A 12,899-nucleotide genomic window follows, 5' to 3' on the forward strand; every position below is an offset into this window, starting at 1 on the left:
CACAGACACACACACACACACACACCTCATGCTGCTTCCGGAAAAGATCCATGAGGCCGTGGTACTGTTCACTGGAGCGTTGGGAGAGAGGGGAGGTGCGGGAGCGAGCAAGGGAGTAGTCCTCCTCACTTACTGGAGCACTGGGAATCTGTCAGGAAAGAGACCATTACAAATTTTGTGAGAAACAATAACAAAAAATCTGTCCACTACAAATTATGAATATCTTTTTCTAAGCTTGTACGATATTCTGCAGACAAAGAGGTAGACAAAGTAACAGAGGCACAAGCTTAATATTCTTGGTAATTACACTGTGAGGCTGACTCAAACAGAAATACATGGGTTATTGAAGGAAAGATGTCAGGCAAAATGAAAGAAAGTCATATGGGAAAAGTGGCAACTATATGAAATATGAATAGTGGAATGGCACTGAAAATATGCAGATAAACTCACGCACCGGTACAGAAAAACACACAGAAGGTGAGACTGTGGTAAGCACAAAAGGTGTTTGGAGTTCACTTTATGCTTCCTTTCTATTGCTTCTATTTCTGTGCCATTTTGTGTTAACACACCTCACACTTTTGGTTGCTCCTGTGACATATTCAACACACACAAACTTGCTCTCAATGTTTTTGGATGTCATTCATTTGCATACGGGAATGTATTTATGACCTTGGTGATATCGACAGGTAGGCCGGACTTGGCAGCAGTGATCATGGGGTCCAGTCCCTTGGCATGTCTGAGATGCTGTGCTGCTCCAGTCATGTCCTACAAACAGCAGCAACACAACAGATGCTCAAGACTCCAATAAAACAACAGGCAGCGGTGATAAAGCCATCCACAAAAAATACAAAGATGACAAGGAATCTAACTACAGCAATAAAAAAAAGAAAGCTAAAAAAGTCCACAGCCTACCTTCATCTGTTTGGAGCGCAGCGCTGCACGCAAAAAAGCCTGTCGCCTTAGCAACAGTAAATCCACTTGCTGCTGGGCTGCAAAGATAATTAAGAGAAAAATAAGTGAAACTCTGCCTTGTCGTGTAACACACACTTTATCTGGCACATTTTGTACATGCACGCGGGCAGGTGGGCATTTACATGCACAGACACAAACCCACACTCTAAAAGCACCTTTAGTTCCTAGTTTTGGAACTGAGGAGCCCCCCGGGGCCTGAGGAGCTGGAGACTTAGCCTTTTGGGTAGGTGGACGCACTGCGGGCTGCGGAGAAAGAAAATATAAGATAAGATATAGTATAAGAGATATAGATGTAAGAAGATCATTAGATAAATGCAATAAAACATAGAGATATCAAGCTACAGTAGTGTTTTCTTTAAGTGCAACAGTTTGAAAAACTTGGGAGTTTAGCATTTTTGTTTTTTATTCCAAGAGCTCTGTCCTAATCAAATTTAGCGAGTTATTGTTTTGTACAATTAATGACCAAAATATCATACTTTACAGACATTACAAGCATGAAGTTGATGTAAGAGGCAGGAAGTGCAGTCAAAAAAAAAAAAAGAGTTAATGATTCAATAGCACAGAGGCTGGCCTGACAAACATTAAAACATTGCTCGGTTTGGTTTTAAAGGCAACCAATCAGATTCCTTGGCTGTAGAACAATTTGACCATTTGGTAGTGCCTTTATTTCTTTATTTTTACCTTGGCAGCCTCTCTTTGTCCATCCTCTTCTTCCTCTCCTGCGTCTGCATCCTGATTAGCTATTTTCATAGCCGTTTCCAGGACACCCATGAAGTTCTGTTGACCCCCCTCTGAGCCCTGAAGTGGTGGGCAGCCTAGAAGAGCAACACACACGTGACTTACTGTAACTATAAACTCAGTGTGGCACAATCCCAAAACACACCTGACGAAAGTTACCTGGTGGTACAGGTAGATCCGATAAAGTGACAGGTCGCCCAGCTTTGTGAGCTCTGATGGCATCCTGGTATTGCTGTTGGGCAGAGAGGAGAGGATTGATAATTCTGATATTACAGGAAAATCCCACCCTTGGACACTCTTACACTACTATATACCCGGATTGTTACTTAGTGAGAGTACAGCACTGTGAATCAGAAAAAATACAGCGTATTTGCAAGTGCACAACCTCCCATATATTTAATTCCCATTCCAAAGCTTAAAGTGGGTTTCTTGCGTATAAATACAATACTGAAAAAAGCATAACTCCCTAGATGGAAATGAAAAAGCAATATACAATCAAGTTATTGTCTTCATGTTCTTGTTGTATCTGTTTACCCTGCCTCAGCCCAATCAACTTTAAATAAAGGTTTCCTATTTTTAGACAGACGTCATTGCAGGTTATTCTGGTAGGTAAAATAAACAACAGTAGTAGTTACAGACAAAGCAACAGAGGGTATTTCCAGTCAAAATAAAGTGAGTCACACACCAGATATTCCGGGAAATGAGAAAAAAGCACCAACAAACAGCAGCACAGAGCCAGGAACACGGGTTACATCTCTAATAGCTCAACCTTTGGAAATATCTAATGCTGTATTAGATTTTGTTTCAGCTGTACATGTGCATCTTTTTTGGAGAAAAGAATCATTTAGTTTTAAAAATAGTTTTTCAAAGTGCATAGTGTGTACCTTGATAATGCGCTGGTGCATGCGAGCCTTACGATCATCTCCTTTGCTCTTGGCTCCCTCTGCTGCTGACTTGTATATGTCCATTCTCTGCTGCAGGGCTTCTGCCAAATTGCTGGGAGCAGGCAGTTCTTTGCAGGACACACAGACACACACACATTGTACTTTTTTAAATTCAACATGAATCATTTGTATCATCTGAAAGATCAAGGCTACTGGAGTCTTACCGGCACTGGCCACCTGGGTGGGTGCAGGTGCAGCGGGGGCAGCAGGTTTAGAGGAAGACTGAGGAGGAGGAGGAGGTGCACAGTGTTTTGCTACTACGTCTCCTGCAGAGAATCAGACATCAGTGGAGGGGTGGATATGAGTTATTATTATTAGTAGTAGTAGTAGTAGTAGAAGTACCATTATAACCTTTACACAATCAGGTAAGCAGAAGTAATATACACAATAAAACACAGCCAAAAACAAATATTAAACAGCATCACAAACAATCACATGCAGTAGGTCTCTAAAAAGGTCCAAAATTAACATTCATTATACTTATATGGTGCTAAGTTTTGGAAGGCAATCTTCCCAAGTTGAGTATTTACCCATGGGGTAAGCCAGTCCCATCCATAAACAAAATGCTAGTGTGTAGTGCTCTTCTTGTAGTTAGTAAGGACAAGCCTACTTTTTCATACAGTACAGTGATGAGTATGAAGCGCAGGGCACTGTGATAAACAGCATCAAATGTAACAAATAGTGATGAAATTGAACAATCTTGTTTTCAGTACCATTAAGTATGGATGACAGGAAGATGCAGGACAGAACTATGGCTTTTTGAGAATGAACCAGATTTTGGCTTAACTGTGTTCAGCATGTAAATTTGAAGTTCTGTAGTAATGTCTGTGAAACGTTAGAGGCAGGCTCCATCTAGACAGAGCTTGAGTTGGAAAAGAGCCACGTACGTTCCAGAACATACCAAATTTGTATTATAAGCCTGTGTTCACTTAGACACATATGTGCAAAACCGATACGAGCATCATCCTCCAAACCAAGAAAATGTGATTTGTTTAGTAAAATTTGAAAGGTAGTATCAAAAGCCTTAAAAAAGGTCAAAAATAGTGCATAATTTAATAATGCACTGATGCCACTGTTGGAGGCTCCATCCTCCAAATATAATAAAGGAATCAGCGTTAATTATTTTCTGTAAATAAATCCGGCTATGGTGCATGAGTAATTGAAACAATAGTCAAAAACTAGAGGGTAAAGCATTCCTTTAAAGTGGTTACACTGACCAGGAGGAGGAGGTAGTGAGCTCAGGTCTACTGGTTCATCTCTGTCCACAGCCTCCACCAGCATGTCCAGCTTCTGCATAAAGGGAGGTCAACTATATTAGGATTGACTTTTTCTATAAACACTTCCATAAACAAATAGATTTTATCACGTGATAACATTGACATAGGTTCTGTTACCTTGGCAGTAGAGTAGTGCTGTTTTGCCTGGTCTATGTTGCCACTCTGTTTGGCATTTATGGCCGCCAACTTATACTCCCTTTGTCTGGACAACACAGCCTGTTTCAGCTCTGAATGCAGAGAAGACACACATGTGTGTTTGTGTGTGTGTGTGTGTGTGTGTGTGTGTGTGTGTGTGTGTGTGTGTGTGTGTGTGTGTGTGTGTGTGTGTGTGTGTGTGTGAGACAAAATGGGAGAGAGATAGAGAACAAAATAGAAAAAAAAAGACTTAGTTTAAAAGCTCAGAATGATCACAGTAACATTTGTAAGCTACTATGTCTGTGAACAGTAACAATTGAAGAATAGTATGTCGTGGTTGTTTGTAGTGGTATAATGAAGAGGTTGTTTGCTGTATTTGATTGTTTCGTTTAATTGTTATAAGCCTTTAGTTAATTAATAGGTTTGATTATATAATATAAATTACTTATCACCGTTAAGTACCAAACCCGAAAACAAATTACTGATCAGGAGTTAATGAGGAAAAGTAAGCAACTCTTAAACGGGAACAACAGTAAACATATACTATATTTACTGTGAGAGGGCAAAGTGTGAAGCACAAACGTGCTGGTCGGAAAGAACACCAGACTAATTTCTAGTAGAAATAAAGTGATTAAGTTTGACATTAGTATTGTGCTATGGAATGCGTCAACACCAAAGTCAAAAGAGTTCAAAGGAGATAAATAATCCCCAAACCCATTGATCAACTAATCATTTCAGCATAAACATTAAAACCTTTTGAGTGGCAGTATTAATAACGACATTTACCAACTTTTCAGCTGAAAAATGAGTCGAAGAATGTTAAGTGTTAATTAGAGTGGACCAATTACCACAGATTTACTCTTATACCTTCACTACACAGTACAGAGAAGCAGAAGCAAGGTGGAGATTCGTCTACACAGTACTCTGTATGTTATCGTGTGTGTTTACCGGAGTGCTGTGCGTCAGGCTGGCTGGGGGTGAGGGGAGAGATGGCAGGTGTTTCCGGGGTGATTGCAACAGCAGGCTTTTGGGGCACGGTCAGATGGAGCGGCTTCATATTAGGAGCTTTTGGCGCAGCCTCCTTCAGAGGTTTCTGGTTTGTGGGCGGAGAGGGCATCAGCGTGGGCTCTGGCAGTTCTCGTTCCTTAATCGATTCCTTGATGTTGGGATTTCCACCGAGCGCAACTGGAGGCGGGATCTCCTCCTCATTGACCGCTTTTCCTTTCCTGACAGATGTCAACATTGTCTGCAGAGTCTAGGGTTCAAGAAGAAGAAAAAATGAACATGTTATTGAAGATTACAGAGAATCAATTTGCATTAGCATTATTTAAGAGGCACTTTTTAGACATTTGAATAAAAAGGTTTGAATGAAGACAAGGCATGGGGATCAACTTGTACTGAGAGGTTTCCTCTTTTCCTTCTCCAGTTTACCTTTAACCCACGGTCGTATCTTCGAACTTTACTTGTCTCCCCTGCAGCCTTGGCATTGGAAATGGCTCCCTTATACATTTCAATGCGTTCCAACAGGCGAGACTCCAACCCAGTTGCACCACTGGCAGCAGCAGAAGGAGCAGAGTGGGATGTGACGTTCACTTTAGGACCAGTCGGCGTGACAGCAGGAAGAGTTTGTTCCTCATTATCCTCTAAAACCTCATTCAGTTCTGCCTATGTACAGACACACAGAAATGGATACAGTAAAAAAAAAAAAAGATAAAGCAAATCAACAGCTAAGCTTCACCATTATGTTGTAAGGGCAATGAAAGGGATTAAGAATGCAATTAAAAATCTGTTTTTATTATCAGTTAATTGGTTCACAATGTTCTGGCTTAATCAAAGAATCATTTAGTCTGTGTATACTGTCAAAAAAGGTAAAATATGCTAATTACAATTTCTCAGACGACAAAATGAGGTCTTAAAATTGCTTGTTTTTGTCCATAACTCAAAAGATATTCTGTTAACTATTATATATGACAAAGAAAAGCAGCAACTTCAGCACGTTGGAGAAGCTGGGACTAGCCAATGATTGGCATCTGTGCTTCAAAAAATGATTAACACAATAAATCCATCATCAAAATTGTTCCAAATGTTCTGGCAGGAATCAGTTTATTCACTAATTGTTTTAGCTCTAAAAAAAGGAACAGAAACCGTGTGAGTGTGTTACCAGCAGATCTTCATCATCTTCCAAATCTTCATCTCCCATTTCCTCATCATCCAGGTCTTTCATACAAAGAGCTGCCATTTGCTCTATGTCAGCCATGGGAACAGGAGCTGTGCAAGCACAAATACATCACAAGCAGCACTAAATCACATATGGCGTATCACATTTCAGCACTGGGACATGAATGAGAGACAGAAAGAGAAAATGATACTTTATGATGTCAATACATTATATATGCCTTCACCTTTCTTTCCTTGTGATCTTCCTCCACCTCTTCCCACCAGATTCAGCAGCTCTGCCTCCAGGTCTTCATCATTTCCCTCATCATCCATCCCTCCGTCCGGGGCCAGGTCAAGAAGCAGCCCCATCTGAGATCCAGCGGGAGGAAATGTACAGCAAGAGGAGCTGAATCATACCTGTTGTTGGCATATACTTACAGTAGATATCATTCACACATCTTATGATCAGACATGACGGGTGTTACCTGTTTGGCTCGCGCTGCCCCTTGACCCCGGGGAGGAGGGTTCCGACCGCGACTCATTTTTACTTCCTAAAAGTTAGGGATAGATTAGTTAAGCCAATGGAAAGAAGAGTAAAGGTGATAAACATGTCCATGACTGACAGTATAGTATCCACTGCTAGTACACCTGTATAGAGTCGGCACTAACTTCAATAGCAGCCACTATGTTCCATTTTGGTGTGTAATGATTCACACTGTTCCAACTCTCTTGCGTCGAGTTAGCTTATGTGCCCATGGTAGCTAACAGCTAGCACAAAAAACAATAACATTTTTACATTGCTAATGAATGTAAAGGCAAGATATTTGACGATACCTTGACGGTTTCACAGACCGTGATGTTAGTGTTACAGCTAGTCGGGTCGATTATTCAAGTCGGAAACTGCTCCAAAAGTATGGTAGAAAAGACAAAACATATACAAGCAGGCAGATTTAATTGAACGTTTAGTTCGAGCTGTCAAAACGGTGAAAACAAGAACGGTATGCGAGAGTATTTTATTTCCTAGGATGGAGCAGGCATGCCCCGCCCTACTCTATCTTACTCTGCCATTGATTGGCTTAACGCTAACCTGACGTTGTTACCATGACCAACTCCTCCTGTCTATACCTAACCAGAGACCGTTTAGAACCAACCCAAACAAGAACAGGCAGCGAGTAGGGCGGGATATGCCTTCGCCATCCTAGGAGGGAAAAAAGTGGAATTTCGGAATTTACTTCCTACAGTGCGTCTCCAGTGGCAACGCATATCGCGCTTTACGTCCAGACGAAACACACCCATTACTAACGTAAAACACCGACGTGACGACACCTCACCACGCACGATTGGGGTCTTTTCTTATATGTGTATGGCTTCAGGCCTTTATCTCCAATGGTAACTGTCAGGCGGGTAAAAATATTACGCGACATTTTGTCACTGTCTACTTACAGGGGATGAACTTAATCAGCAAAAAAAAGGTTATTTGAACCTTAGAAAGTACACTTAGTAACTTTATCCAAGGCATATCTTCAACTTTCTTCATTCAGTCAGTGTAATTATGTTGTTTGCTATCTGCTTACATTATCATTAATTGTTAGCTAGTTGGCTAACGTTATAAGCTAAGTATCAAGATAAAACCGTAACACTGGAAATTATTTATGGTAATGATAAGCAATATTTTTGCTACTAACGTTATGTTATGTCTGTATTGAGTTCACTTATTTTTATTCTTTAGGAAGAGGAGATGGCCAAAAATAAAGCAAAGATCAACAGCAGTGGTAAATGAGATGATATCCCACAACATTGGCTAATTTTTGTGTGCTACTGTTGAACAAACCATATATGATTATTTGAATTTTTTTTAAAGACCTACATTTTAAAACTAGATGATCAACACTTTATCAGCAAATTATGCTTGATATAGAGCTTTATCATTAATACACACTCCTTTAAGTGTTATCAGCTACAGTCGTACTTTTAATTGAAATGGTCCTTATTTGTCATATTAGTCAGCTTAGCTCCACCTCAGACTCGGTCACACAGGTCAAGGAAAAGGGCATGTCCAAGTGATGAAGTCTCAGAGATTGAGGATATTCAGGCTGCTCTTCATCCTCAGGTAATTTAATGATTGAAACAGAACCTACATTTAGTCAAGCCAGATTTGTTCACAACTCATTCTATTTTTATTTCAGAACACCGAAGGAGCTAATACAGCAGTGGATGCTGCTCTGCTACAGGGACACCAGCCCCTTCTGCAGGATTCTATTATGGTTTCAACTCAACAGCATGAGGCAGAAGAGCAGTCCTGTCTCACCAAACAAGATACTGACACACATCAAAAATGTACAGATGCAACAGATGTTTACTTAAATGGGACAGGTAAAGCTTTTGAAGAGCAAGAAGAGACTTCAGTCACCTATCCCAACAATGATTCTCAGCCAGAGGGTTTAAGCGTACATGCTGATAATGGTGCCACCAGGAGTGCCAAGGGCATGGATGAAATGACTGCAGAGGAGTGTAGCAGATCACCATCTCAAACATGCACTGATCAACTTGAGGTCTTATTGCCAATCTCTGAAGAAGGTGATGGAACTGCTATGGAGGAGCAACTGGTTGCAGAGGATAACTCTAAATACAATTTGGAGAAAAATCAAGAAACTAGCCGAGGAGAACCCAGCAATGTGCAAATGGCTGATGTCAAGGAAATCACAAAGGACGCAGCAGTGGGCTTACCGGCCAAAAAGAAGCGAAGGATGGGTATGTGTGGTCTGACAGAGAGGGAGCGGAGTCACTTTTTACAGACACAAAAACGTGAGAACGGGCAGAGTGGACCAGAGAGAGCTGAGAAGCAGATTTGTAATGACACAGCTGACCATGTGGCTCCGGAAAAGATTGTATCTTCAACCCCAGTAGGCAGTGTCACAGAGCAGAGCGAGGCAGAGATAAAACTTCAGCCCAGTCACTGTGAAAAGGATGACAGGTCAGAATAATGTACCGAGGAACCTAAACTGTATGTTAAATATTCTTACATTTCATGACAACCACCAGTGTTGGAAAGAGTCGTGGCATATGCCACTCAAGTCAGATTAACATCTGTCAATAACATCTGTACTCTATTGGACACATTTTAGGTCATATACACTGTTTTAGTAAAGGTTTTAGTGAGAGAGAAAAACACACTCCAAACAGAATATACTTATTACATTAAACAGGTGTAAATGTAATTCATTACTGCCTGCTTGATGATAACATTCTTTGTTAACACAGGGCAGAAACTGAAGTCCACATTGCTGTCCCTACCTCAGATGGGACCGGCACAGTGTGTGATCCGGGTTGTGAGGTTGAAGGAGGCATAGTGCTTGATCCAGAGCAAACTGGTGACACAAAGTCAGACTCACCTGCAGAGGAGCTTTTTGTGAATCTGGAGCAGCAGGAACTTGAGGGATGCACAGCTGAGATTGTGGCTAAAAAACCTCAGGAACAAATAAAAGATGGAGAAGATGGGTCAGCACTAGTAGACAAAAGTCCTGCCTTCACTTTTGACTCTAATCCAACTCAAAATCAGGAGACTGAGAACCGGGATGCAATTGAGGCTGCCCTTCTTCAAGTGAAGATTGCAACCAAGGCAAAAGATGAGAAGGAAGAGTCGGCTGTTGATGCTGGGGACAGTGACGGACCTGAAGCAGACGCTTCATTCCCAGACACCCGGTCAGCAGAATCCAACGCTGGGGAGCTGTGCAAGGCTGCAGTGACACCCAGTGGCTCAGAGAGGAAAGATAGTGTAAGTGGTGGGGCTAACTTACAAAATACCAGTTTAATTAAGCTCACACTGTTTATTGAGACTGTCAGGGGTGTTAAAGTGTCATTGTTTGATAAGCAAAATTTCCCGTGTTGTGCATATGGTCGTCTCTTTGCCACATTGCATAATTTTGTAGTGTTTATCGTTAATGCCGTAGCAACAGAAAAAAAACAATATTAGCAGGTTAAAGGTTTTCTGAAATGTAAAGGTTTGCTGTCTCGTTCCCAAATTCAGCCTTGGTGCATAATTAGAGTCACTAGAGACAGTCCCACAATGAGCTTTCCTTAGTATGAGCCATTTCTGAGTCTGTAGCTTTTGAGGCGGAGAGAAGAGGAGAGACATCATGGCTGGGCCAAATTTGCTGGGCGGGCAAAGCATAGAAAGGGGAGGTAACCTTGCCCCTCCAAATCGGCCCATCTGAGCTTACATTTTCTCAAAGGCAGAGCATGACACCCAGGGCTCGGTTTACACCTATCGCCATTTCCAGCCACTGGGTGACAATAGGCAGGCTGATGGGATGCATAATAATGTTTAAAAAAACCCATGAAGTGAAATTTTCATGCCATGGAACCTTGTAATAGACGTCTTATGATCACCTGCAAAAGGCAGGTAGCTTTCTAAATTACTGTCACAGTCTTCAAACATTGAGCGCCTGGGTAGCTCACCTGGTAGAGTGTGCGCCCATTTATAGAGGTTTACTCCGTGAAGCAGGGGACGCAGGTTCAACTTCGAATGCAGCCCTTTGCGGCATGCCATTCCCTCTCTCTCTTCCCTTTCATGATTTCAGCTGTACTATAAAATAAAGGCCTAAAATGGTAACAAAAAAAACATGAAAATCACCAAATTGATACACTGAATGTTATTTGCTTTTACCTTATAACTATACAGAAATGTTTGTTTTGGGGTTTTTTTTGCACACAGGGGGACAGTGATGATAAACCTGAGCCCCCTCAGACCAGGGACAATGCTGACCCGTTTGGTTCTGGGTACTTGGATTACGTGTCAGACTCACAGCTGAACACCATCGTTCTGACGTAAGGAAGTAGTGAAGGGGGTTAAATCCCACAAGAACATTGACAGTGGGGCGAAAAAAAGGGAAGGTTGGGGAAGCAAGGGACTCTTTGCAGGCTAGCTCTCCAGTGTAAACAAGCTCGGGGTTTAGCTCATTAGAGGTGTGGGAAACCCAGTGGTGTCTTCTTCCACTTAGACAAACAACTTCCTAATTGAATTGAAGTAAGCTCCCTTGACCTCAAAGGACAAGGACAGATTACGTTGTAACAAATATTCTGATTAACATGCAGGGAATTCAGATTTGTACTCCTGTAAAATGAAAAAAGAAACAGAAAATAAAGATTTGCTACAAGCTTTATGTGCCACTTTTTTATTCATCCATCCATGTTTTGTACTTTCTCTCTATCCAGTGAGGTGATGGAGAAGGAGGACGATCTTGGTTATCCAGACTGTCAGGAGGATGCTACAGACTTGATCTGTGGACTCGTCAGAGAACTCTCCTCTCTCAAGTTAGTAAATGCCACTTTTTCTATTCGTACCAGTCAAAGGTTTGGACACTTTCCTATACGAGTAAATGAGACCTGCCTTCAACCTTAAAGGGGAACTACGCAGTTTGTTTAGCTTAATTTATCTTAACAGAACATCTTCGGAGTCATTGGAATGGTTATATGACTTTTTCAAGTTGAATGGTGGTCGTCTCGCTTCCCCCTAGCGACTGTGAACGGAAAACTCCCCCTTGCAACTTTTGGCCGGCGAGTCGCCGGATTCAACGCCAGGAAGTATCGTGTGATATCAGGTCTCGCGATGTACTAAATTGCTTCACGGCACTGCACACATACACCCATTCAGGAACCGGCTAACAAGGTAGCGATGGAGTTTTTCCATAGACAGTTAAAGAAGTGGACCAACAGATCCCGTTGTTCTGGATGAAGACCAGTGAAGGAAAATGGAAGGACTTTTCCGGTGATGGCTAGGCGTTACTGCGCAGCCTCCAACTGAGCTTGACGACGTAGTTGGGACGTGGGCAACGTGTCTGAAAGTTGTAAGTCTGGAAGCTGTGCCAAGAGAAATCTCAATCATTCCCAATCATCAGAGACGGAGAGTGTAGGTATACATTACAGGCCAAAACTTTGGACACACCTTCTCATTCAATGCGTTTTTATTTTCATGACTATTTACATCGTAGATTATCACTGAAGGTATCAGAACTATGAATGAACACATATGGAATTATGTACTTATCAAAAAAGTGTGAAATAACCGAAAACAATGTAGCCACCCTTTGCTCTGATTACTGCTTTGCACACTTTTGGCATTCTTTTGATGAGCTTTAAAAGGTAGTCACCTGAAATGGTTTTCCAATAGTCTTGAAGGAGTTCCCAGAGATGCTTAGGACTTGTTGGCCCTTTTGTCTTCACTCTGCGGTCCAGCTCTCCATAAAAACCATCTCGATTGACTTCATATCCGGTGACTGTGGAGGCGCAGCACTCAATCACTCCCCTTCTTGGTCAAATAGCCCTTACACAGCCTGGAGGTGTGTTTGGGGTCATTGTCCTGTTGAAAAATAAATGATGGTCCAACTAAACGCAAACCGGATGGGATGTCATGTTGCTGCAGGATGCTGTGGTAGCCATGCTGGTTCAGTATGCCTTCAGTTTTGAATAAATCCCCAACAGTGTCACCAGCAAAGCACCCCTACACCATCACACCTCCTCCTCCATGCTTCACTGTGGAAACCAGGCATGTAGAATCCATCCAGTCACCTTTTCTGTGTCGCACAAAGACACGGCGGTTGGAACCAAAGATCTCAAAGTTGGACTCATCAGACCAAAGCCCAGATTTCCACTGGTCTAATGTCCATTCCTTGTGTTT

At 41.9% G+C, this 12,899-nt stretch overlaps 2 protein-coding genes across 7 annotated transcripts in view; one reads left to right on the forward strand and one right to left on the reverse strand.

Moving 5' to 3' along the window:
• Positions 1 to 7,421, reverse strand: part of cc2d1a (coiled-coil and C2 domain containing 1A) — a gene marked incomplete at its 5' end in the record, with an annotated part of 16,165 nt that extends 8,744 nt beyond the window's left edge. Inside the window, 16 exon segments of the mRNA XM_032538092.1 lie at positions 26 to 148; positions 670 to 765; positions 913 to 989; positions 1,128 to 1,215; positions 1,654 to 1,787; positions 1,870 to 1,942; positions 2,595 to 2,722; positions 2,819 to 2,920; positions 3,872 to 3,944; positions 4,049 to 4,158; positions 5,015 to 5,321; positions 5,498 to 5,731; positions 6,228 to 6,334; positions 6,469 to 6,592; positions 6,709 to 6,774; positions 7,058 to 7,421. Coding sequence (XP_032393983.1) covers positions 26 to 148; positions 670 to 765; positions 913 to 989; positions 1,128 to 1,215; positions 1,654 to 1,787; positions 1,870 to 1,942; positions 2,595 to 2,722; positions 2,819 to 2,920; positions 3,872 to 3,944; positions 4,049 to 4,158; positions 5,015 to 5,321; positions 5,498 to 5,731; positions 6,228 to 6,334; positions 6,469 to 6,592; positions 6,709 to 6,765 — 1,833 coding nt within the window.
• A 17-nt stretch (positions 7,422 to 7,438) lies between these two features.
• Positions 7,439 to 12,899, forward strand: part of LOC116703470 (uncharacterized) — a 6,756-nt gene continuing 1,295 nt past the window's right edge. Inside the window, exons 1-7 of one of the 6 annotated variants that reach the window (XM_032538227.1) lie at positions 7,439 to 7,695; positions 7,953 to 7,995; positions 8,227 to 8,333; positions 8,410 to 9,197; positions 9,485 to 9,998; positions 10,938 to 11,050; positions 11,438 to 11,536. In XM_032538227.1, the coding sequence (XP_032394118.1) occupies positions 7,672 to 7,695; positions 7,953 to 7,995; positions 8,227 to 8,333; positions 8,410 to 9,197; positions 9,485 to 9,998; positions 10,938 to 11,050; positions 11,438 to 11,536 (1,688 nt within the window). In that variant the 5' untranslated portion in view covers positions 7,439 to 7,671. Of the gene's footprint in view, positions 7,879 to 7,952; positions 7,996 to 8,226; positions 8,334 to 8,409; positions 9,198 to 9,484; positions 9,999 to 10,937; positions 11,051 to 11,437; positions 11,537 to 12,899 lie in introns of those variants that run through there. The other 5 variants (XM_032538242.1, XM_032538256.1, XM_032538249.1 and 2 more) reach the window with 5 other exon arrangements.

Source organism: Etheostoma spectabile, chromosome 2 (genome assembly GCF_008692095.1).
Source record: "Etheostoma spectabile isolate EspeVRDwgs_2016 chromosome 2, UIUC_Espe_1.0, whole genome shotgun sequence".
NCBI lineage: Eukaryota > Metazoa > Chordata > Actinopteri > Perciformes > Percidae > Etheostoma > Etheostoma spectabile.